Source organism: Columba livia, chromosome 3, assembly GCF_036013475.1.
Source record: "Columba livia isolate bColLiv1 breed racing homer chromosome 3, bColLiv1.pat.W.v2, whole genome shotgun sequence".
NCBI lineage: Eukaryota > Metazoa > Chordata > Aves > Columbiformes > Columbidae > Columba > Columba livia.
This window is the reverse complement of record NC_088604.1, coordinates 25,435,766-25,457,015: the sequence shown is the minus strand read 5'-3', so window position 1 is coordinate 25,457,015 and position 21,250 is coordinate 25,435,766. Positions and strand designations below refer to the sequence as shown.

The following is a 21,250-nucleotide window of genomic DNA, read 5'->3' as shown; positions in this document are numbered from 1 at the left end:
GCACAAACATGTGTCCCTTCTTCCTTCAAGTTTTCATCGTTCACACAGATTTCCAGTGTAAGGCATGTCTCCAATGCTGACTTCATGGTTCACTCCTCGACTTCTACTTGTCATGCAGTCTTTGTCTAAAAAAGCTAGCACCTCAAAGTAGAGATGTGTTCCGGCTGAAGACTGTAAGAGCCAAGCAAAACATTGGCCAGTGGTAAACCATGGCCAGATAATTTTATATCAAAATGAGGTAGGCAGCTACATTTTGCTTCTCTCACCTGTGTTGCTATAGATATGGAGTTACAGCACTGAGGTTACCTCAGTATTACACCGACAACCAGTGACAGCAGAAAGTCATCCAGCAGGAAGGTTTTGCAACTGGAATGGGTAAACAATTATCTTTTGTTGTTCCTATCTGCTTATCCATTCACTGGTGATGTTATATAACTTACACCTGCACTCAGGGTTTGTTTAAACATATAAACGCAATATCCTTAAAGTCCTTTGCAAATACACTGAATTTATTTTGGGAAAAGCAGATATTAGCACCAAATGGGTAGAAAAAGAACGTTGCTCTTGAGGAGCATTTTTTTTCCCTTTTTGAATGTTGCATTTGAACTGCGCATTTTACAGGAAAAGTAACACAAAAGTCACAGAAAGCTTCATTTTGACAAATCCTAATCATTTACAAAATCCAGGAGGTACAGTAGGTGACTTTGCTGCATTTAGACCTGTCCTTCATTGTCCCTTTTGCAGGAGGTGTAAGAGAATGGCACATAATTTCAAATTACTGCAACAAAAGACAGTGGTTATTGCCCTACTGACACATGTACTTACATATATCTTTCTGGCAAAGTAGAATAGCCTGGAGTGTATCCATGTTTTAAAGCCTTTTCCTGCTGCCAGAAGACACACCACTGTAATTAGATTGCAAGTGCTTTAAGTGGTTTCTCTTAAATTATTCTCATTTTTTGGTAGTTAAGATTAGCAAACAATTTAAGATTTCAAGGTGAAAACTATTCATTTGTGCTGTTTTCGTAGCAAAACCAAAATTGTCTCTTGTTGCAAGCTAAATTTCTTGTGGATCCTAGAAGAGCAAGTAAGAAATCGAGCAAAGGAGTGTGCGGACATTAAAGCTCATTCTTGTTCTTCCAGTAAAGCCCTCTGGGGACCACAAAAGCACATTAGTAGCCACCATCATACATTTGGCTTCTGCAGTTGCTGCCTGGCAAAAAATACCGTGCTAACATATTCCTGGTAGTATTGTAGAAAATCAGCTTAGGAATATTTCAGTTTTAATAATACCTTGTGAGCATCTAACAGGCTTATTCAGTGACCTCGGAGCAAATGCTGAACTCAACAGCTGGGTGGGGAAAGGGGCAAATGCGGCTTTTGGGAGAAGGGCACGTGCACCCGGTCACGCCGTGGAGGGGCCCGGCTGTTCACCTGGCTGGGGAACAGTTCGCCAACAAAGATGGGACGTGCTGAAGCCATTTTTCCCCAGCCACGCATCAAAACTGTTTGTTCGTGCTTTTGGTGCCACCATTTTTGAACATGCTTTGAGAAAAAAAAGAAAAGGGTATTTGTTCTCATGGGTTTAAAAACATACAGTTTGCTTTATGTATAGCAAGGATAAATCTATTTATTGTTTCTTCTTTGTCAGACATGGTTCTCTTTGAGCTTATGGCTATTCATGTTCAAAACCCAATTGTTTTCCCTTGTGTTTCCAGAGGTGGTGATTTTGTTGTTAGTTTTGGTTTTGTTTCTTTTTTAAGCAGTTGTTTCCCTCTAACTGGATGGCAGTAGAAGTAAATCAGCTTCCATGTGTTTAGAAACAAAAGAACAATGACACATTCAGCCAAGCTTGCCTCAACAGACCTTTCTTTTTTTTTCCATGCTTCCAGTGCAATTTGCAACAGGAAAACCGCCTGAGATCTCAGAGGATTGGGGAGGAGGAGCTCTCAGAGCAACCATGACTCTAGGGGGATATGAGCGGCCAGATTCTCCCCTCATTTAAGCTCCTGGAAGTCATGCAGCTGCCCAAACAGAACTGGGAGAACAAACTGATCTGTTTTCTTGCAAGTGCATTCTGAGGGTGAATTGCTGTGATTAAAGAGTTACTGTTTGTCACCTGAAGTGTGTGAGAGCCGGTGCCGGGCTTCTCAGCGGCATACACAAAATCCAAGTGTGTAGCCACTCTGCTGATGGTCCTGGGAAGATGCAGAAGAGGAAAGCGGGACCATGGCAAGCAGGTGCCAGGGTTTTGGGAGGGAGTGGGGCCGAGGCAGGCAGCCCCCCCTGCCTGCAGCACTGGCGAGTCCTGCCCGTCTCCTCAGCATGCGGCTGTGATGAGAGAGCACTTGGTGGTTACATCCCAGCAGCTAACAGGTTTTACACCCTCAACCCACGGGCTGGCAGCAAACAGGTAACGGAGGCCAGCTGTCACCTGGGAAGTTGTGAAGGCACTCCTGTCTGATTGCTTGCACATACTTTCCCCAAATACCAGGTGGCACTCCTATGGAGCGGTCTCAAAGAAGGAAACAGGACCAGACACATGCAGCCCCTAATAAGGGTGGGGACGTATTTTGTACCTTGAGAGCAACTTCCAGTTGTGTGGCCTGAAACCATTGCAAAATTATTAACTGCCTTGTGGTAAGACACGGAAGAAATGGCAAAGGCAGAGGGAGGAGGGCATCTCCCCCAGCCCCTCAGCCGGGACCTGCAGTCGCGACGTGGCATGAACGCGTCTCCCTGGCGGCTTAGGCCAGGACATGCAGAACGATACCAAATTAATTTCAAACAGCAGAAGGTAATTATTTCAGCAGGCAGAATGCAATCATGCAGGCTGGAAAAGAGCCGAGACACTGATTAGCACCCTGCAAAAAAAGTCACCGGGGATCAGTAACGATGAGGTCTATTTAATTAGCTGCGGCCGGGCTCTGAGTGCAGGGCACTGTGCTTCCCACTGCACTCTGTGGCTCTCCCACCATTTGCCCTTTGCACCATGTCCAGCTGGAGAGCTGAGCAGAAGCAGTGATAGTCCCCGGCATCTTTTGCTTTCCTCTGCGGGGAAGAGGATTCGGGTGCTCGGTAAAGCTGGGGAGACCGTTTGCCTTCAGCTGGCTAGACTGCTGGTGCGAACAAATGTTTCCAAGAAAGCTAAGCTTACAGCCCCTATTGCTGTTTTAAATATTTATGGTTCTGGGTTTTGCCACTGATATTTCAAAAAGAGAAAGTTAAAATAGATTTGATATGAATGGCTGTATTCTTTACAGTTTAAAAGTTTAGTTAGCCTGTTCAAAATGTCGTTTTCTTTTCCAGGCAGCATTTTCTTGTCACCAACTCTTCAGACCTTATCTAATTTCTTTCTGTTTCTCAGCTTTGTATTTCAGATAGCTTCCCTTTGTTTTCTTTCCAGCATTTGGCATCACTTCCACCAGCTTTCGGTTTTACTTTCTGAGCTTCTTTTTCAATTCTTTTTCTCAGCTAACTAAAATGAACAGCCAACACCATAAATATTTGTGATTTTAGTGATAATATACAACGTAAAAAGGAGGGAGGCACAAGAAGAAAGTACATATTTTTAGAAGAGAAAGAGAATCGTCGGAAAGTACCTGCAGAGGCTAGCAAATGCTGGTAACAGTGTTGAAAAAATTGTGTATGCTACGGGTGAACGCTTTTATGATCTGGATTTATTTGAAGGATGAATCCTGGCCTGATGGAAGAACTTTGGTCCTGACCACAGGGATCAGTCTGTTCTTAATTTAAGATGACAACATGACCACACAAATTTAGTGTGAAGAAAGAGACTTCTGTGTTTCTCCAGTGAATGAGGCCCCAACACCCCCATGTCGCACTGAACAGCCATGGTTAGATGAGTATGGGCTGACAACCTGGAAGAGACATGAGTCAGTGGGACTGTTGGTGGGGGAAGAAAATCCTGGGCAGAGGTTCATGTTACTGACACAAAACTGCCCTGCAAATGAGTGAGACCAACAGATTAGATACCAGAAAAGGATGGAGCCAATTTTCATCCCAAACTTCTGGTTAGCTCATGTCCATTCAGCCTCAGGCTGCTACCCTTCCTGAGGGGTAAGAGCAAGTCTCTGTAATGATGCAGGCTGTGATGTTGCACCAGGGTACATCCTCAGGTGTGGCATCAGGACAACTGTGTCTAGCACTGGCTGCTAGAATTTAAATAATTTAATTTAATTTTTGGTAAAAATCTGGACCGCTTCATCATAAGAAGACTCTCCCACTGACCAAAGCTGCTTCTAATGATGTCTACTGTACAAATACTGTGTTCTGCAGAGGGGTGAGCTTTGAATAATGCCAATTTATTTCCTTCCTTAAGGTGTATGGTTTGCAGCAGAAGCCTCATAAGATATCTCCTTTCCAGTCCTTATTTTTCTTTGCAAAAGATGTGGTCAGATGACCTTGCTCCTCCTGTTTGTTCAGAACCCCTGCGCTTCCTTCCCACGTCCCACCTCTGCTGTGCACCCCAGAGAGATGTCTGGTACTGGGTACTGCTTGCCCCCAGGCAGAGCAGGGCACATTTGCACCTAGGCTAAGGCTAAAGCAATGCAAAGAGGGCATGACACAAGTTATCAGTCCCTACAGATCTGCTGTGACCTCCACCAGGGAAGTTACCAGCAGCTCCAGTAGCCCCCAGGCACCTCCCCAGGTTCTCCAAGGAGAGGAGGGAGCTTGTCTCTGGATTTAACAAAACCTCTTGGCCCCTGCAGCAAAAAACATGCCTTGGAGTACCTCAGGGAGTGGCCCGCAATGGCACATCCTGAGGCAAGAGGCCAAGAGGCAGCGCTGACTAAGGCCATGGAAAACAAAACACAAGTTTCCCGGCAAGGGCTGGGCCGAACACCCACACCTGGGACAGCACAGCCTCCCTGCGGACCCATATCGCGATGGCAGCACCGCTCCCTGTGTCACAATACAGCTGGTGAACAACTCAGAAAGCCAGGCTGACCCTGCTCGCCAGCCATATTCTCTGGTATCTGTAATTTTGCTCCTCTACTTACTGCTTTTACAGAATGCGGAAGTGCTGTCCAGTAGATAAAACTGAACTGAACACAGGATTTGTTTTTTCCCCTTCACAACGGATGTTTTTTCAGATAAAATTGCATTTAAAAGGGAAACACGATAAATGCAGGTTTTAATAGCTTTTATCTGAAGTGATATAATTAGTCACAATCCAAGGATGGTTTGCCACATGAAATCCAATTTTCAGTTGTTGTCTAAATCAATGCAAGGCTCATTCCTTCTCCTGTTAAAATCGATGGCAATTTAAGTTTAAGAAGAAACTGGGCCATGGTTCTATGAAAATTTAAACCAGATCTTTCCCTCTTGGCCATGTTATTTTTTAAAAAAAGAAACCCAGCAAAACAACACCATGTTACGTTTCCCTCTCTTCTAGATAAATGTTTCTAAAGGGGTTTCAGAAAATATTTCACTCTTTTGACTGAAATGTTTCCTTTATATCATATTACCCACAGAGATGGATCTGTGGTGGTTCAGCAACTGTATGTGAATTTCCCAAAGTATATAGGACTGGAGAGTTTTCGTGTAGGTGATGGTCTTTTGTAGCCGCGTGACTTGAGGAGCTCTTACCCTGCGCATCCTCACAAGGTTCAGGGACATTCCTGAGACCCTGGGAAGAGGAGCCATCGCTCCCACCACCTGTGGACATGCTGCAATTTGCAGGGGCCAGTGACAGCACTGATGTGCTGTAAGGCTTCAATGACAAATAGAAAAAAACGACTGAACTAAGAATGGTCCAGTCAATACACGCTATTGTAGAGCTGCTTTCTTTCAGCTCTGACAGCATGGTTTTCTTCCTCCTTGCAAATTCAGCCAAAGAAAGAGGAGCTAATGCAGGGAAATAAACCTTTGGGGAGATGAAAAAACACAAAAGAATAAAATCAGAAAATGTATAAGTGTCTGTTTTTGAGAAACTGCAAGCAATTAAGGCAGAAGAAGAAATCAATATTTTCAAAAGCCGGCTTGAAACTAGTGGCGGAAATGGTCTAATGTTCTAATCCTAGGTCCCTTCTAGAAAAGGAGACCATCAGCAGGAGCAAATTGCGGTAAGGAGGCAGCACCCACACCTGTGTCTGCAGTGGTGACCAACACCGTATTTCAGTGACCCCTTAACCCAGCACATGCCCTCGCTCCAGCAGGGAGGGCTGGTGCTGTCCTCCCCCTGCTCCCAGCTCCCATTCCCATCCTCTCCCTTGCACCCACACCAAAGTCCATGCAGCCTGCCGGAGCCTAATGCTCTCTGAGCAGGTTCTTTCTGATACCCCATAAGAGCAGGGTTTGATGTTTGATACTAAATTACTTATTTGATAATATTTGTTGTTACATGGGACTTTGATTTCACAGACCGATACAGGAACATATTGAAATCACAACACGAGCATGACATAACAGTTGCAATACGCAGCTGAATCGCAATACAAACACGATTCTCATTACCGGTCTCTATATGCTCACTGTCACAATGCTGGGCATCTCCATTTGCTGGGAAGCAATAGGTGGGTTTGAAGCCAGCTCAAGGCCATTGTTCTCTCCACTGTTCATTTTGTCAGTAGTTCAATTTTTATACTCCATGTTGGGCTGAGCCATATATATGCTTTCCCATGTGGGTCTGGCTGACTCAGGAAGATAATACTTTCTGCTGACTATTCTAGGGAAGGCCATTTACGCAGTCAGTTGATCCACTCAACTGATACAGTGGTCTGTCTACAACAAAGGCCACCCTCCGGTCCCCTTTGTGGTTACGTAAGTTCAGCTTCCTTTACCATAGCTGCGGTCACTTCCTATGTTCTTTCCTGAGCTTCATGAGCACACCCCATGAAGCTTTCTCCTTGCCTACCTCCTCTGGGCCTTCTTCCATGGTAGGGCTTTGTTCATCGGTCGCACAGCCATATGGACCACACCTATTCATTTAATGAAGCCGTGCCAGGAAATGTGACCAGCCACTGGAGCTCAGGCATCCATGCTTAAATAAGAAGAGCAATGCCTCCTAGCCACCTGCCAGCCAAGCTCCTGTTTATGATTTCGAGGCTGGCACAAGGAAGCACCACTCTCAACTGAGGCTGTGGGTGGTCACTCCACAGTGGGTCTGGCAGCATGGGCACAGGCACCCTCAGTGCCAGAGAACTGCCTGGGACCAGTTTAATTCCCTCATGCTGGTGCAGACTTCCTGCAAATCCTGCTTGTGCTGGGTTAGTTTCCAGCCAGGGTTCAACCCTGAGACCAGGCAAATGGCAACAATGGACAGCTGGAACAAGCAGTTGCAAAAAGTGATGAGCAAAGTAGCAGACCAGGCCTTTGATGGCAGCCAGACTAAGCTGACCATGGCACTATAGCCTGAAAAAAGACATCACAGACACTGTTCAGGGGAATGAGTGTCATCTGCAAGACTCTCCAAAGAAGACTCCATCTTCCTGGGAGAAAGGGTTCATTGCAAAGGGAAAGAGAAACGTGAAAAGATCAGACAGGCCAAGGTTTTGCAGGGAGCTACTCCACAGCTATAAGCCTACAGACACTTATTCCAACCCTTCCTTCATCTTCCAGACACCAGGACATTTGTGCAAATTGCTTGTTTTCCAGAGGAGGGACCCATCTCACTGACCTGTGGTCTGCCTGATGCATTCTGGGGTTTACCAGGAATGAAAATTGTACACACACAGTCCACCAGGCAAAAAATGAGTTTAAATAGCCAAGCTTCATTTTCCTAGAAGCCTTTACCCTCTGTTTAAGCTAAAATAACATCTGGACAACAGACGACCATCTTTACTCTGTGCTACCCAGGCAGGTTGCTGGCACAGTTCTGTATGTGTGCTATTAGGTGTGGGGTGCTGTACCGTGTTCACGAACTGGGGATCCATATTTTATAAAGCTAACATTATGCACATAATTCATTTGAGGAGTGTAAGCTTCCCCTGCTGATGCATGGCAAAATACACACTATTGTAGAGTATAACAGAGCAGTAAGAAACACCGCTTAATGTACATGTTAGCACAGCAACTAGTCCATGGTGCTTATATAGACAGAGCAAAGTCCAAAGATGTTCAGTGCCCGTGCGGCCCATCCTGCCGCCCCTGGGGACAGACATCCTTTAAAGCCCAGGTGCTGGGATCACTAAGTCTCCTTGTCAGAGTGATGCTCCAGATGAAATTAGATGACTGGCTTTTGCATGGGTCTGGCAGAGGCTGGGGTTGATGAAAGGGCAGGGGAAAGGCAAGCACCGTATCTTGAAATAAAACACAGGATCCAAGCTTAACAAAGCTACCTCCTGGAAGCAGGAGGGGTGGTTAATAAATCTGCTCCAGCTCATGGTCCACGGGAGCTCCTTGGCGCTGGGGCAGGACCTCACTGCTGCAGGCACAGGGCAAACATGGCTGAAGAAGAGATGTGCACATCAGCCTGACTTAGCGTTCAGGGCCAGCACACATTACTGCTTCCATGTCAGAAACCCACTCCCTGCTTTCCTTTAAAGAAGACAACTCTCCACTATCAAAAGGGAGATTTAGGCTCAGTTAGTCAGTAATTCTGATCTTAATGGCTTCACGCTGCTGCCGTTATTAGACAAGCCTTTACCATGTGGGTGGAAGCAGACAGCCTGCCAAGAGCTAGAAGACAAATAAGAAACTATGCGAAGAATGGGGATTTCTGATGAGAGCCTCTGATGATGAATCCCCTGCTACTCTGTGCATGAGAACTGGGCCAGAAGCGTCAGCTCTGAGCTGCCTTTCGCTGCTGTCAGTGCTCTCACTGCAGGGTTGGAGCAAAAATGTGATGGTTATAAAAAGCAACACGACCAATGATCCATACAAGGGATGTAACAAGGCAACTACCTTGTCAAAATGATACGAGGAGGAGTGATTATAGCAAAAAGCAAATAGGCCTTGGTGATGCTTTTTTTTTCCCCTCACAAAAGTAGATTGAAGAAACCAAGATACATCGAAGATGACAGCTGATTGAATTTGGCAGCAGTTCAAAGCTAGAACCTCTTGTCCATGCCGTGCAGAGCCTGCACCTGCTATCTGCAAGAGGTAAGGGATGAGGAGCACAGACCCCTCACACGGAATAAAAGAACGAAACTATTATTCTTTCCATGTTTCAGAGGATGCTCTACACAGCCCCAAACACAGAAAACAAACAAACTCAGTGAGAAACTGCTGTAATAAAATAACAAAACCCTGACACTTAAGACTGGCAGGTGGCATAAAGGAATTATTTTAAAAAATACACTCCATTGAGCCGCTAATGCTTCTCCTGGTATATAATAAGAAGACAAGAGCTGTTTACAAAGACCATCCATGCACGTTAAGAAGTCCACACAAAAAGCTCCATTGAAGTGAAAGGTGAGGAGGGTGTGAGGATAACGCCTATGCTGGAGCTAAAGCTTCTAAGTGTTTTTTCTCAGTGACAACCGCATCCGGAATTTAGCACATTTCAGCAAGAAGTAGGAGCTCAGACAATTTTTAACTTGTCTAATTATAGCATGCTGGTAGCGATACTATAATTATGAGAACAGAGGCACTCTCGTATATATGCCTAGAAGAGCTTCTGGTGCCAAGGAGAGCTGTTTAGCAACGATGAGTGTCCCCAGTTTACACCAAGCTAATTTAGTTCTTGTTAAAATACATGTAAGGGCTCAAACACTTAAGTGGTCCCTGCCACTGAGCAAGTCCTTGTGCTGGAGCAGTAGCTAAAAGCTCTCAGTCCCCGGCAAAGGCAAAGCGCTCTGTCTTAGATCTGCAGAGATTCAGGCTGATGTACTTAAATCTCTCATTTCCAACAGGAAATACGAGCACAAACAACGTATTTCTGTGGTTGAAGTGATGTGGTAACTCGTTAAACAGCAGTAACTTGGCATTTCTGAGTTCTGGCTGTTTCGTCCTGACACAGAGAAGCCATCCTGCAGATGAAAGCGTCTGGGGACATCCCACAGCAGCTGTTCCCATATAGAGGCTGGAGGCTGCAGAGGATGAGCCACAGCGACTGCCGAGTTTTGGGTGCTTACTTAGTTTTAATGAAATATATGATGCCAAGGAGGCCTTAAGACAGGAACTTCACGAGGTTGACATGAGCTGAAATTTTGGCAAGTCGGGGATCACCCAGCTGAAGTGGAGTAGACCTTAAGATACTTAAAATCCTTCTTATTTTAATAGACAACCTGAAATGAGAGAGAAAGAAACTCCTGTGAGCCTTCACCTTTGTCACATTACAGGAGATAATGACATTAAATACAAGCTATTTGCCTTGCATTACTGCAAAATTAAAAAAAAAAAAAAAAAAAGCCAGTTTTTACCTATTTGTGGCTCTTCAGTCAATTTTTTAGAGTACACAAAACCCACTTCCGCTTTCTGTTTCAAAACACAAGAAAAATCTGAGGTTGCATACATGTTGCTACCGTTTTCAATTTTAGAAAAATTCAGTGCATAAAATTAATCCATCAGTAAAACAAAAACATCTACTAGTCCAACCATGCTAAATCTCTTCCTTTTAAATGAGAAAAGAATTACAATAATACAGAATTCCTCTAAATTTGATTAGGTATAAACTTGGTATTTAAAGTTATCGAATAAGAATTATACAGCTATTAGACAGTGATACAGACAAACCAGAAAATGAGATCACCTTCAGAAACAGAATCTTTTGTCACAGAAATCACTGAAGAGGTTAACTTTAAATGCCAAAGACAAATCTGTAATGGGACTCAAAAAGAGGAACTTGCCTAATTTAAAATGGAGTTAAGTGAGAGAAATAAGGACAGATAAAAAAACAAGCACCAGGTCTCATAATACTGATACGTTCATGAAAGTGACTGCTCACAGGTGTAGATGTACTACCCTCCCACTCAGTCAACACAAATCACATCACATCATCAGCGCACTGCAGCTAACTAGGGTGGATATTGATGTGAGATGTTAGAACATTGTTTCTGATAATAGGGTAATCATGCCATCTGCCCACAGCCTTTTAAATAAACCAATAAATACAAGAAACTCTAATAATTGCTAGTGAGACTGTTCAAGTACTAAAGTGAAAATTTGCATCAAAGGACTGGAAACAAAGATTGCAGCAGACAAATGAAGGGGTTTTAGCAGCTTGTAAATGTCATAAATCCAAAAAACTATGTAAACAGGAAGTAGGAATTAAGATTATAGATTAAATTCTGTGACAGAGGCACAGGAAAAATGTCATCAAAATAGGTGCAAGGCTTAATGAAAAACCCTAAAAGGCAGGACTGTAAACTCAAATGCATTCATTCCTAAGACTCTCTGGAGACCCAAGTATATTAAAATATTGTTTTCATGTGAAGTAGATTAGTAGTCACTTTTTATTTTTAATTGCTATTATTATTGGTCTTTCTTTGGTTAAAAGAGGTCTGAGGGAGGCAACGGGTTGAAGAAGAAATTGATGAGGTTGACTGGGGCACTGTTTTCATTAAAATTTCCTTTCAAAAGTGTACATCAGGCTTGTTTGTTTGAACAACTGCAGCACCCTTCCCCCAGAGACAGCAGCAGCCTGTCCTGGAGCCAGAACTCTTCCTCTTTCCCAGGACCCCATCATGACCTCCTGTGGACTTCAACACAAGGCCTTGCTTGGCAGTGCAGTGTCACCCCATACACTCGGGACATGGTGGCCTGTGTGGTTGGGGATGTTCATTTTGGCTGCTAACCTCACACAGCAGGAATACTGTAGTATCTTCGGTGATGCTCAGGAAGATGTCACCATGCCCAAGGGTGAGGGAAAGGACTTGATCACCTTTAGGACCTTTGATTACTTCAGACCTCATGATGAGCTCATGATGCCTCTTTGGAGAGCTACCAGTCTTTCCCTAGAGCTCCTTGGGTCATTATCAAAATGGCTCCAGTGGGGTGCAACATTTTTATACCCTTTTCCTATCTCCTAAACATCTGGGGTCCACTCTGCATGCACGTAATAGGAAAGAGTCCCTGCCCTGAGGAGTTTACAGTATAAGTGGTCAAAACAGGCAGACAGTGAGAAAGGAAACAATGAGTATACACCATTATTTACCTCATTATCTACCTATATCCAGTATTGTTCACAGCTGGGAAAAAAAATACATTCCTAGGAGAATAAAAGCCAAACCACCCCTCCTTCTCAGGGAAAACCAAACTACTTTTCACCTAACGAGAAGGAAGCATATGCTAAAATATCCCTCACACAAAAACTGATCTGGATTCGTGGCTATGTGTCTCATCAGAGATTATTCCAAATAGTTGGCAGAGTGCTGCTGGTACCTCACAGCCAGGAAACCCACCGAGGGTCCCCTTGCAGTTCTCCTGAGGTCAGCAGCAGGGCTGGAACCATCCACAGCAGCCACTGGTTTGGGTGGCTTGCTTTTCAGGGCCCTCTGAAGTTGGTCAGTGAGAAGGTGAAAACATCTAAACCACCAGTTGTTTTGAATGTTTCATCTTAACTTGGCATTTTTTTCTGATTGCCTGTAAAATATATCCCCAGCCCTCCTTCTTCCCAATAGTCTGCAATAGAACAGACTATTAAAATGGCACACAATAGTTTTAACTCAGGACAAATGTCCAAGTGTAATGATTTTCTCAAAATGCAGAAAAGATCTTTTGTAAACAATTAAGACTGAAAGAGGAAAGGAGCGATAGCAGGATCTGAGTGCTCTGTAGGGAAAAAGCCTCCTCAAAAACATGACTGTGGTCGTGACCTAATAACTATGCTGACTGTGCAGGTAAGAGTTGGTGACACAAAGTTCAGCAACAAGGCAATCTGAATGGATTTAATACTTGAAAAATCCCAAAGAGGAATGACAACCATTCAGATTCATGTACACATTTTGAGACAAATCAGAGCATTTACCAGAATACTTTCCCCAATCTCTGATTTTGCATTAGGACAACATAATTTACTTTTTGCTCTAAGCAGTGAGACGTTTTCTCTCAACAACAGGATTATCTCAAGCAGTTTACGCTGGTTGTGATTAAAGAGAAAGGGATAGGGAGCATGGCACAATGAAGAAGGATCACAAATGCTGCCCTGAACCACCCCTCCAAATCATAACATCTAATACTCTTAATGGAAATACAGTGTTGTACTCCTACCACCACCATTATACTGAGTAACGTGATGGATCTGAATCCCAGCCCCACTAGTTTTGAGATAAAGCAGAACATTGGTGACAGGCTGCAGTGGACAATGATGGGTTTATGGTGCTGTTTTGGAAGCTCAAACATTGTTTTGAAAGATTAGATGTTGTAATCCATAGAGTAAGTCAACAAAAAGCACCATAAAAGGAACAAGCAAGGAGCAGACATCCCATTACTAATGCAAAATAATGCAGTTTATACTTTATTCACCCAACTGTGATTACCATCAGCTCTTAAAAAATCACAGCAGAAGCTGCTTGCAGATGAAGTGACAATGCACTTTCCCCCTTGATGAGCTTCTACTCTTAACTGCAGATGTGCCCAAATTGTGACGGGAATGCCCAAAAGCAGTCAGGAAAAGAATGAGCGGGGCTGGGCTCTCAGGGTTCTCTGGGGTGGCAGCAGGGCCAGCAGGACAGAGGAGAACCGGGGTGAGATCCAGCCAAGGTCTTTGGCTCTGGGTGAGATGATCCCGACGCCCTACTCCCTCCCTTGCACCCTGCAACCATCAGCAAAGCCCCATATGGGCTATGGTGGGTTGTGCCTTACCATAGACCACGTTTGCCCCAGAGAGAGAGGTTAAGTGACCGCTTTCTTCAGGTCCATTTTTAAACTACTCGCTCCTTCATCACTTGCTCACCAGAAACACCTTTTAATTCTCCATGTGTCTCCTGTTAGCAATCCAGCAGTTGCCAGTGACAGCTGTCTAGCAGTGCCATAGGGGCAAACCAGCCCCAAGTATAGTGGCAAGATTCCTGGGGCTTGTTGTTTTCTCTGCTCAGGGCAGTCAAAGCTTTAGCAGCCAATTGATGACACCAAATAAAAATGCATATATCTCAAGTAATTAAGGTAAGCAGCATTGACAAGGGTAGACTTTAATCAAATTTTGTCTCTGAGATGATGAGTGGCATGGTGAGAGAGAAGGATGTACTAGCAACACTTGCAGAAAAAACACCCTAATTATTTGACCTACCTTCTATTTGGCAAGAAACAAAATATTTTGCTCTTGCAGGATACCATCTGGGGTAAACCCAGCTCTTAAAATACACTGTAAATTTGGTGAGTCAGTGCAGGTCTTCAGTACCCACAGCACCACACACTGCAGGGAGCTGTAAGAGAAAATGCAGAAAAGTAGCTGCTATTAACGTAAAATGCACTAAATCAGATTAGAAACATAGCTTGGGCCAAAAGCCTGCCTTCAATCTAGCTTGTGATAATTTTGCCCTCAATGGCAGAGCACAAAATGCACCCTCAAAAGTTAATGGCAGTTGGTAATATGATCATACATCAGAACAGAGACTTAGTGTGTTCACACCAGTTTTGTCTTGGAATCTCAAAATAGCAGCTTCATCCAGCCTCTTGCTTATGAGACCTGCTAAATACAAAATTGTGAAGAAAACCTCAGTTGGAAGCTTTTTCTACAAAGATCAAGAACTTAAAAATTAGTCAAAGTTGTACAAACAGCCTGAAGCATTTGTGATTTGCACAACAGAAGAAAACACCGTATTCAGAAGAGATAGATACTGAAATTTCAAGCCTGATACTTTAGTCCAGTGTTTGATTTAAAGAGAACAGTAATCGCATCCCACTTATCTCACTGATAAAGAACATGGAACTGCCGCAGTCATCCTGGAGGAAAGCCAAGGCAAACCCAGGCAGAACTGAAAATTCCCATTAAGATGACTGAGTGGCAAATGATGATTATTTATTCTAATCAATTTGTTAATTTATTTCTGGAAGAACTGGATTAATTTGTTTCTAATCAAAACAAGGACCTATTCATTACAGTATGGTGAACCACTATTAAACAGGCATAGCTAAGATTTTGAATAGATTTTTTAAAAGGAAGATAGAAAACATTAGGTAGCTCACCCCCCTAAAAGAAGAACATTCAGGCTCATTTTCCTGCAACACACACTTCCTTGCTTTTTCCAGGCTAATTTCTAACACCACATTGTTGGACCTTCTACTCCAAACTCTCTCATCTCCCCAGTGCTGCAGCCCCTGCTGACTCTTAACTCTACTTTCAGTTGTTCCAGCTATTCTCCTCCTACCCGTGCTCTCAAATGCCAGCATCTACTTAACCTCTTCCCTTTGCTCACCATTGATTTAGTGAGGACAAACACATCTGCTGAGGCCTCTTGTCACTTTCTGCTGCTGCTACCTAGGCTGGGTCACTTGGGACTTGGCTTTCTGCAGTGCTCAGATTCTGCCTCTTCTCTCTCAAAAAACAGGATTACAATCATCACGAAACACAGGTAAAAATTAAATGCATGGTATAATTTTTTTTAAACAATCTGTCTTTAAGCAATATGCCTAAATCCCTAAAAATTGTTAAGTAGCCTTTCTCTGAACTCTAGCATCATTGATCCCACTCTGATAACAAGGTCTCTGAAGCCCGTCCTGAGCAAACATATCAGCAGCAATTTCATCAGGGCTCGGCAGAGAGGTCAGTGGAAACGTCTTCACTCCTGCCACACTTGCAGATGTTCCAAGAGGACAGGTACAAACACTGAAACTCAGTACATCTGCAATGCAGAATGACACTGACCGGCCACAAACACTCGCCAAGTGCCGAACATTGAGTGCCAAAACATTTGGCATTGTTTGCTTAGTTCTCGCAAATGGGTAACGCTGAAATAACATTTCCCATGTTGTGACCTTGCTCTTGTTCTCTGACCAGTAACAGCATGAGCACTTTAGAGAGGCCAGGAGAGGGAAGAACAGGCAGCCCAGTGGGTGGGCAGGAGGTCTCATGCTGGAGCTGGGCTGGCAAAGCCAAAGTCCCCCTCACGCCAGCTTCATCCTTTCTCCCCTCTCCAGTGCCAGCTACTCAACACTCCAGGGCATATAGAGCCTCATTATAACCCCACTGCCAGGTGAGAAGAGCGAGCTCCATGGCAGAGGGAGGCAAACCAGGTCACGCCAGCCACAGGCAGGCTCGGGACATGCACACCTGGCTGCCCCCACGGCACAGGCAGGACACAGCACTGGCTCCGGGCAGCAGCACGTCCCTCCCACGCACGGGGTGCTGCTCGCTTCCCAGCTACCACTCGCCTCTCTGCCTACACTCCCCACACCCTGCTCCATCCCTTTTTGCATCTAGAGTTGCAAAAGGCTCTTATTTTTTATTTTTAAACCACCAGATTGAGTCTTAATTATTTAAGCATCTTCCAGATTTAGAAAGCTGTTTTGGCTGTGAAAGTAACACTTGGTGCAATCATCTCTCATCAATAAACCATGCAAACAAATGCGTACACCCATTGGGAAGCAACTTTATTTAAAGCACATTTAAAAGTCAAGTTCAGATTTACAAATGTGAAAAGCCCCAATGCTGGTCACGTTTCAATGAACTCATGACATTTCAGCTCAGGTGAGAAAAAACAGGACTTGTGCCTTATTTCATTAATTTTGTAAGTAGCAAGATTGCTTGACTCCCATCAAACTAGAAGGGATGCCTCGGAAACGTGCAAAACACAAACACGGGCAAAGGGCCTTCAGAAGGCCATACCTGCTCCAGAGTTGTGCTGGCTTTTAGTTTTTTGGGTGGTTTTGGTTTGGTGTGGTTTTGTTTGTTTGTTTGTTTGTTTCCCAAAGTGTTAAAATACATAGGCAAGGACCCACACAGGAATCATACTGGGGTTCACTCCTTCAAAGAGAAAAGTAAATTAAGACTTGGGCTTTAAAACAAAAACAAACAAACAAACCACCAAAAAAGTCCCCCCAAACATTCCTACGAATGTCTTATTATGACAAAGAAATAAGATTAAACAAAAAACTGTGGCATAGCCTCGATGTCTACTTTGGAGGCAGATTTCTTTCTTGTCCCTGTGAGAGCTTAAGGAACATAATTTCTGATCCTACTGTGCAAACACGGCTCATTATCACGTTGCCTATTTCCAGGCCAGCATCACCTCTGGGGACTGTTTGCACACCGAGCTTCAACCAGGTTAGGTGAGGCTGCAACACGCTGCTTCAGCTAAACAACCGCGGATGTAGGACCAGCGTAACAGTGCCCAGGAGCAGCTACTGGGTGTTGGATTGGCATGGTGAGCCTTGATGGCTCCACCTGCACGACTGCTGCTACAGCCACGGAGGAAGCTCCAGGAAACCCTTTTTACTCCAGCTCTCCAAATTTGCTGAACTGCTTCCCACTGGGTGCAGATACTTGAACAAAACCCATGCAAATTGCTGCTTGGCTCCTCGCCTTTGCAAAGCAAAGCTGCTCTTTATTTATGTACATTTTCATTTAATTAGCAAAGAGACAGAACAAACTTTAAGGGGGAAAAAAAAATTTAAAAGGTCACCTTCCAGCACGAGGAACTACACAAGAGAGGGAAAGAAACGAACTTCTTTCTTCATGCTGGCCATGCCAAGGCCGAGGCTCCCTCGCTGTTGCCCCATTAGGATCTCACGGAGGTAACGAAACATCCGGAGCAGGTACAGGGTACTTGCTCTGCCAAATGCCCCGGCCACTGGAGAGGGGCCAAAGAGCATGATGCTTTGAGATGCCTTCCTCGGACATCTGACACTGGGGACAGGCTCCTTCATGCATCTAAACTACACAACAAAACCAGGGGTTTATTACATGACTGACTTAAAGTACTGCATATTTATTGCACCCAGAACTTATATTCCAAAACATCGTGATGCTGCAAAGCCCGTTACTCAAAATACAGGTAACACAGATCAACTGCACTTGCCTGTGACCTTTAATTGAGGCCTGTGGCTCATCTCATCATGATAGTCTTTAATTACATGATCCCCTATTGTTTTTCACGAGGGCCTCCTCCTTCCAAAGCCTGGCCTGGAAAACTCTCACTTCATGAAGAGCGGCCCGATGTTTCCTGCCACCTCCACGAGCGAACCCCCGTGGGGCCGGACGCTCCTCCGCTGTTCTGCCGCGGGACCCGCCGGCACCGCCCAGCCCAGCCCAGCCCAGCCCAGCCCGAGCCCCGCGCCGCCCCTGCCCCGCTCCCGAACCTTCCGCGCCCACCGGATTGGCCCCCGGCGGCCGTGACAGCATAGCGCCCCCTCCCCCGCCGCCCGTGAGCCCCCCGCACCACTCTGACGTCACAGTCAGCCCACGGCTGCCTGGGGGGCGGGGCCCCCGCCCCGCGCCCGCCCTCGGCCCCGCCCTTGTCCTCGCGGCGCCGCAGCGTGACAGAGCCGGCCGGTACCGCCCGCCGCCCGCAGCGCCGCCGCCGCCGCCAGGTAGGGCCGGGGTCCCCGGGCGGGAGGGCAGCGACGGGGCTCCCCGCCCGGCGGCGGGATGTGGCGCGGCCGCCCGGGCCCGGAGGAGGGGGGCGGGTACTGGCTGGGTGCCGCGGCGGGCGGGGGGCGCCGCTCCGCGGGGCGCGCAACAAGTGCGGCGGCGGCGGGCGCGGAGCGGAGCGGAAGGCGGGCTTGGCGTCCGGCGACGAGCGGTGGGGCCGCGGCCGGCAGCGGCGGGCGCCCGGCAGGCTGGCTGGGGGAGGGAGGGGTCGGGGAGGCGGAAGGGCCGGGGTTTTCGCCGGGAGCGTCTTTCCCCGGTGCAGTTATTCAAAAGCATGATGCAATCTCCATTGCCATGGCTACTGCATCCCGGGGCGGCGGAGGCTCCTTCCGCCGTGGCGGGGCACGGAGTCTGGAGAAATAACACGGTCAGGAAGCGGGGAGCCCACCCGGGCGGTGTCGAGCTGTGAGGAAGCGGCCCTCGGAGCTCGCGAAGGGCTGGGCGCTGCTGCGGCTCCACGCAAAACCCCTGACCCGCGTTTCCCCCGTGGGCTGCGGGAGCATCGCGGGGCGGGACGATCCCGGCGCCGCTCTGGGAGATGCGGGGCGGCCGGAGGCGGGCGGGTGTGAGCAGCCTCAACGGGAGGGGCCCCTTGTCAGCGAAAGGTCTCGTCGGGCTGGGAAGGGAAGATTTCTTCTTCTTTCCTGAACTCACGATCTTGCTCACAGCCCCTGGCCGCGTTACTGGTTCGGAAATGGAGCCGCCGGTACCGTAATTCCCGGGTTTGTCTGCGGGACAGGGCAGGCGCCACATTAAACTAGCGGCATAGAGATGTGCGGTGCTTCTAAAAGGTTCCTGCTCGATTTAAAATCTGAGTGTTTAAAGTGTACAAGCATTAGGAGATAAGTAGCAGAGGAAGGGCATGCAATAAAAATGTGTCAGTACGTCAGGCGCATATGCAGGGACTTTCTTAAAAACTTTTACTTTGCTTTTATCTCTTCCGTCTCCTGGAAACCCTCAGACATCAACAGCATTAGAAGCTGGCAATGCTTGGGGTTACGCAGAGTATTGTCTTAGGCAGTTTGTTTTCTCCTTCCCTGCCTGCGCTGGCTGTTTTTCTGCCCTCATTGCCAGCCCTGTTTCCCAGGGATGCAGCAGCTGAGGATCTGACTCTGGAGAGCTTTCCGGCGCTGGTCGGTGCTATGAATTTGCAGACAAAAGGCTAGGTTTGTAGACCTGGGAAGGAATAGTAACACCTTGGTTTGCTCAGCAAGAAGGGCTCCTGGCAGATGACCAGAGGCATTTCTCCCTCCGGCAGCTGGGTGCCCTGCTCCGTGTCCCACGGTTGAACGACAGTGGCCCGTACAGCCAGTTTGAGTTCTCAGTGCTTCAGGTGATCTCTGGTGCTGTGGGATTCACTGTCGCGGCGGAGGACTCGGGACCGTGGTGGAAAATGTGAACGAAGACCTCAGGCAGCTGCCAGCGATGCGGAGGGAGAACAAGGCAGGGGCACGGCTGCAGTCAGGATGCTTCCGATCAGGAAGTCTCTGAAACCGCTCTGTGCAAATGGAAACACGCCCTGCAGCTGACACCAGAGCAGGGCAAGCGTGCAGGCGTCTCCGGAGGCGGCACAGTCTTCGCCAGGGTTTTGGGCCAGGTTGCTTCCCGGGTGAGGTTATCTTGCAGGAGCAGCTCTCTCCCAGGACCCGGCAGCTGCAGGCCTGCTGTAAGCATTTGTTTTAAATTATCACTGGTGGCCCTGGCTGGCTGGAGGATTTTGGAGCTGTGAAGTTTTTGTAGATGCCGGCTAACGGTGTTGCTGCATCAGGATTAAGCTGTTGGCGTAGAGAGGGGTATTTATTTATTTTTAATATGAACTCGTCAAGAGTTTTGTGATATAACTCTGATACTTCACCCTAAGCCTTCCTCATTCCTTCAGTGCAGCTGCAGCCTGAGATTTTTTTTCTGGTGTTAGAAAACTCTGTAGCTAGAAATTAAATATTGGTGTATCCTCACTGCTGGCTGACAGAAGTGGAAGCTGGGTCTGGGAGAATAAGCCTGTTGCGTGCATGGTCATCTGATGCTGTTCAGCAATGAAAGCTGAAGTTTCTTATAAAAACATCCCTTGAAAACTTGTGGTGCCTGGAGATGTCTGGGGTCATCTGGGTGGACATACCTTCCCAGCTTTCCATGAACCAAGGAGCAGGTGGAAGCTTGCTGAAGTTAAAAGTGGATTTGCCGTCAAAGATGCTGTTGCCGGCTGACATGGGTCAAAGATGCTAAAAGACATGCCAGAATTTTGCTCGATTTTACTGAATTCCTTACAAGGTGGACATTACACATGTAATGTGTGCTGGAAACACTTAGGGACTTCTTTGTGGTTTTTATCCTTACGTAGCTAAGTGAATTTATCGTAAGTGATCTAACTTAAGTTTCCTGTATTATAGCATTCAAGTGCAACCAGAGGGAGCAGCAGCAAAATTCACATGCCATGGAGCTTTGTTTTGTAAGCTGGGAAAAAGTCTGGCTGATGGTCTGTTAGCCTCGCTGTGCTTTTTAAAAAGCAGTTGCACTTTGTATGGTTTAGCATCTTTTACACACCAGCAGCTGACCAAATGAAGTATATTTCACAAAAACTCATTCATATTTGGTACATAAATATAGCATCATTAAGGATACTTAGTTTATGTGCTGTCTGATCCGTCTCTAGGTATACTTATCACAGTATTTTTAGTAAGTTGTTGTTGTCTTTACGTTTCTCAGCACGAATTCCTCTCATTGCATTCTTTGTCTTTAGTACAGCCAGAGTTGAAATAAAATATTTGGAATTCTCTGGTCTAATCTGTTCTTTTCCTGCTGACCTTCGATTTCTGT

The 21,250-nt window shown here is 46.2% G+C and overlaps 1 protein-coding gene and 1 long non-coding RNA gene across 8 annotated transcripts in view; one reads left to right on the top strand and one right to left on the bottom strand.

Annotated features, from left to right (window-relative positions):
- Positions 1-6,320: 6,320 nt before the first annotated feature.
- LOC110362096 (uncharacterized) lies at positions 6,321-18,132 on the bottom strand. 3 transcript variants are annotated; one of them, XR_010471158.1, is made up of 5 exons: positions 17,865-18,132; positions 17,469-17,721; positions 14,036-14,270; positions 10,329-10,406; positions 6,321-10,193 (listed from the first exon to the last, which is right to left on the bottom strand). It is a non-coding gene; the product is annotated as an uncharacterized LOC110362096 (long non-coding RNA). The 3 variants fall into 3 exon arrangements; XR_010471157.1 differs by having other exon boundaries at positions 10,329-10,383; positions 14,135-14,270; positions 17,865-18,128; XR_010471159.1 differs by lacking the exon at positions 10,329-10,406 and having other exon boundaries at positions 14,135-14,270; positions 17,865-18,127.
- A 129-nt stretch (positions 18,133-18,261) lies between these two features.
- The window catches only part of ELOVL5 (ELOVL fatty acid elongase 5), a 38,557-nt gene continuing 35,568 nt past the window's right edge, over positions 18,262-21,250 (top strand). Inside the window, exon 1 of one of the 5 annotated variants that reach the window (XM_065056091.1) lies at positions 18,262-18,375. Coding sequence is in view for 1 of the 5 variants with exons in the window: in XM_065056090.1 (XP_064912162.1) it covers positions 19,943-20,102 (160 nt within the window). In the remaining 4 variants the exon portion in view is untranslated. Of the gene's footprint in view, positions 18,376-18,401; positions 18,472-18,518; positions 18,588-18,729; positions 18,804-19,919; positions 20,103-21,250 lie in introns of those variants that run through there. The other 4 variants (XM_065056096.1, XM_065056092.1, XM_065056094.1 and 1 more) reach the window with 4 other exon arrangements.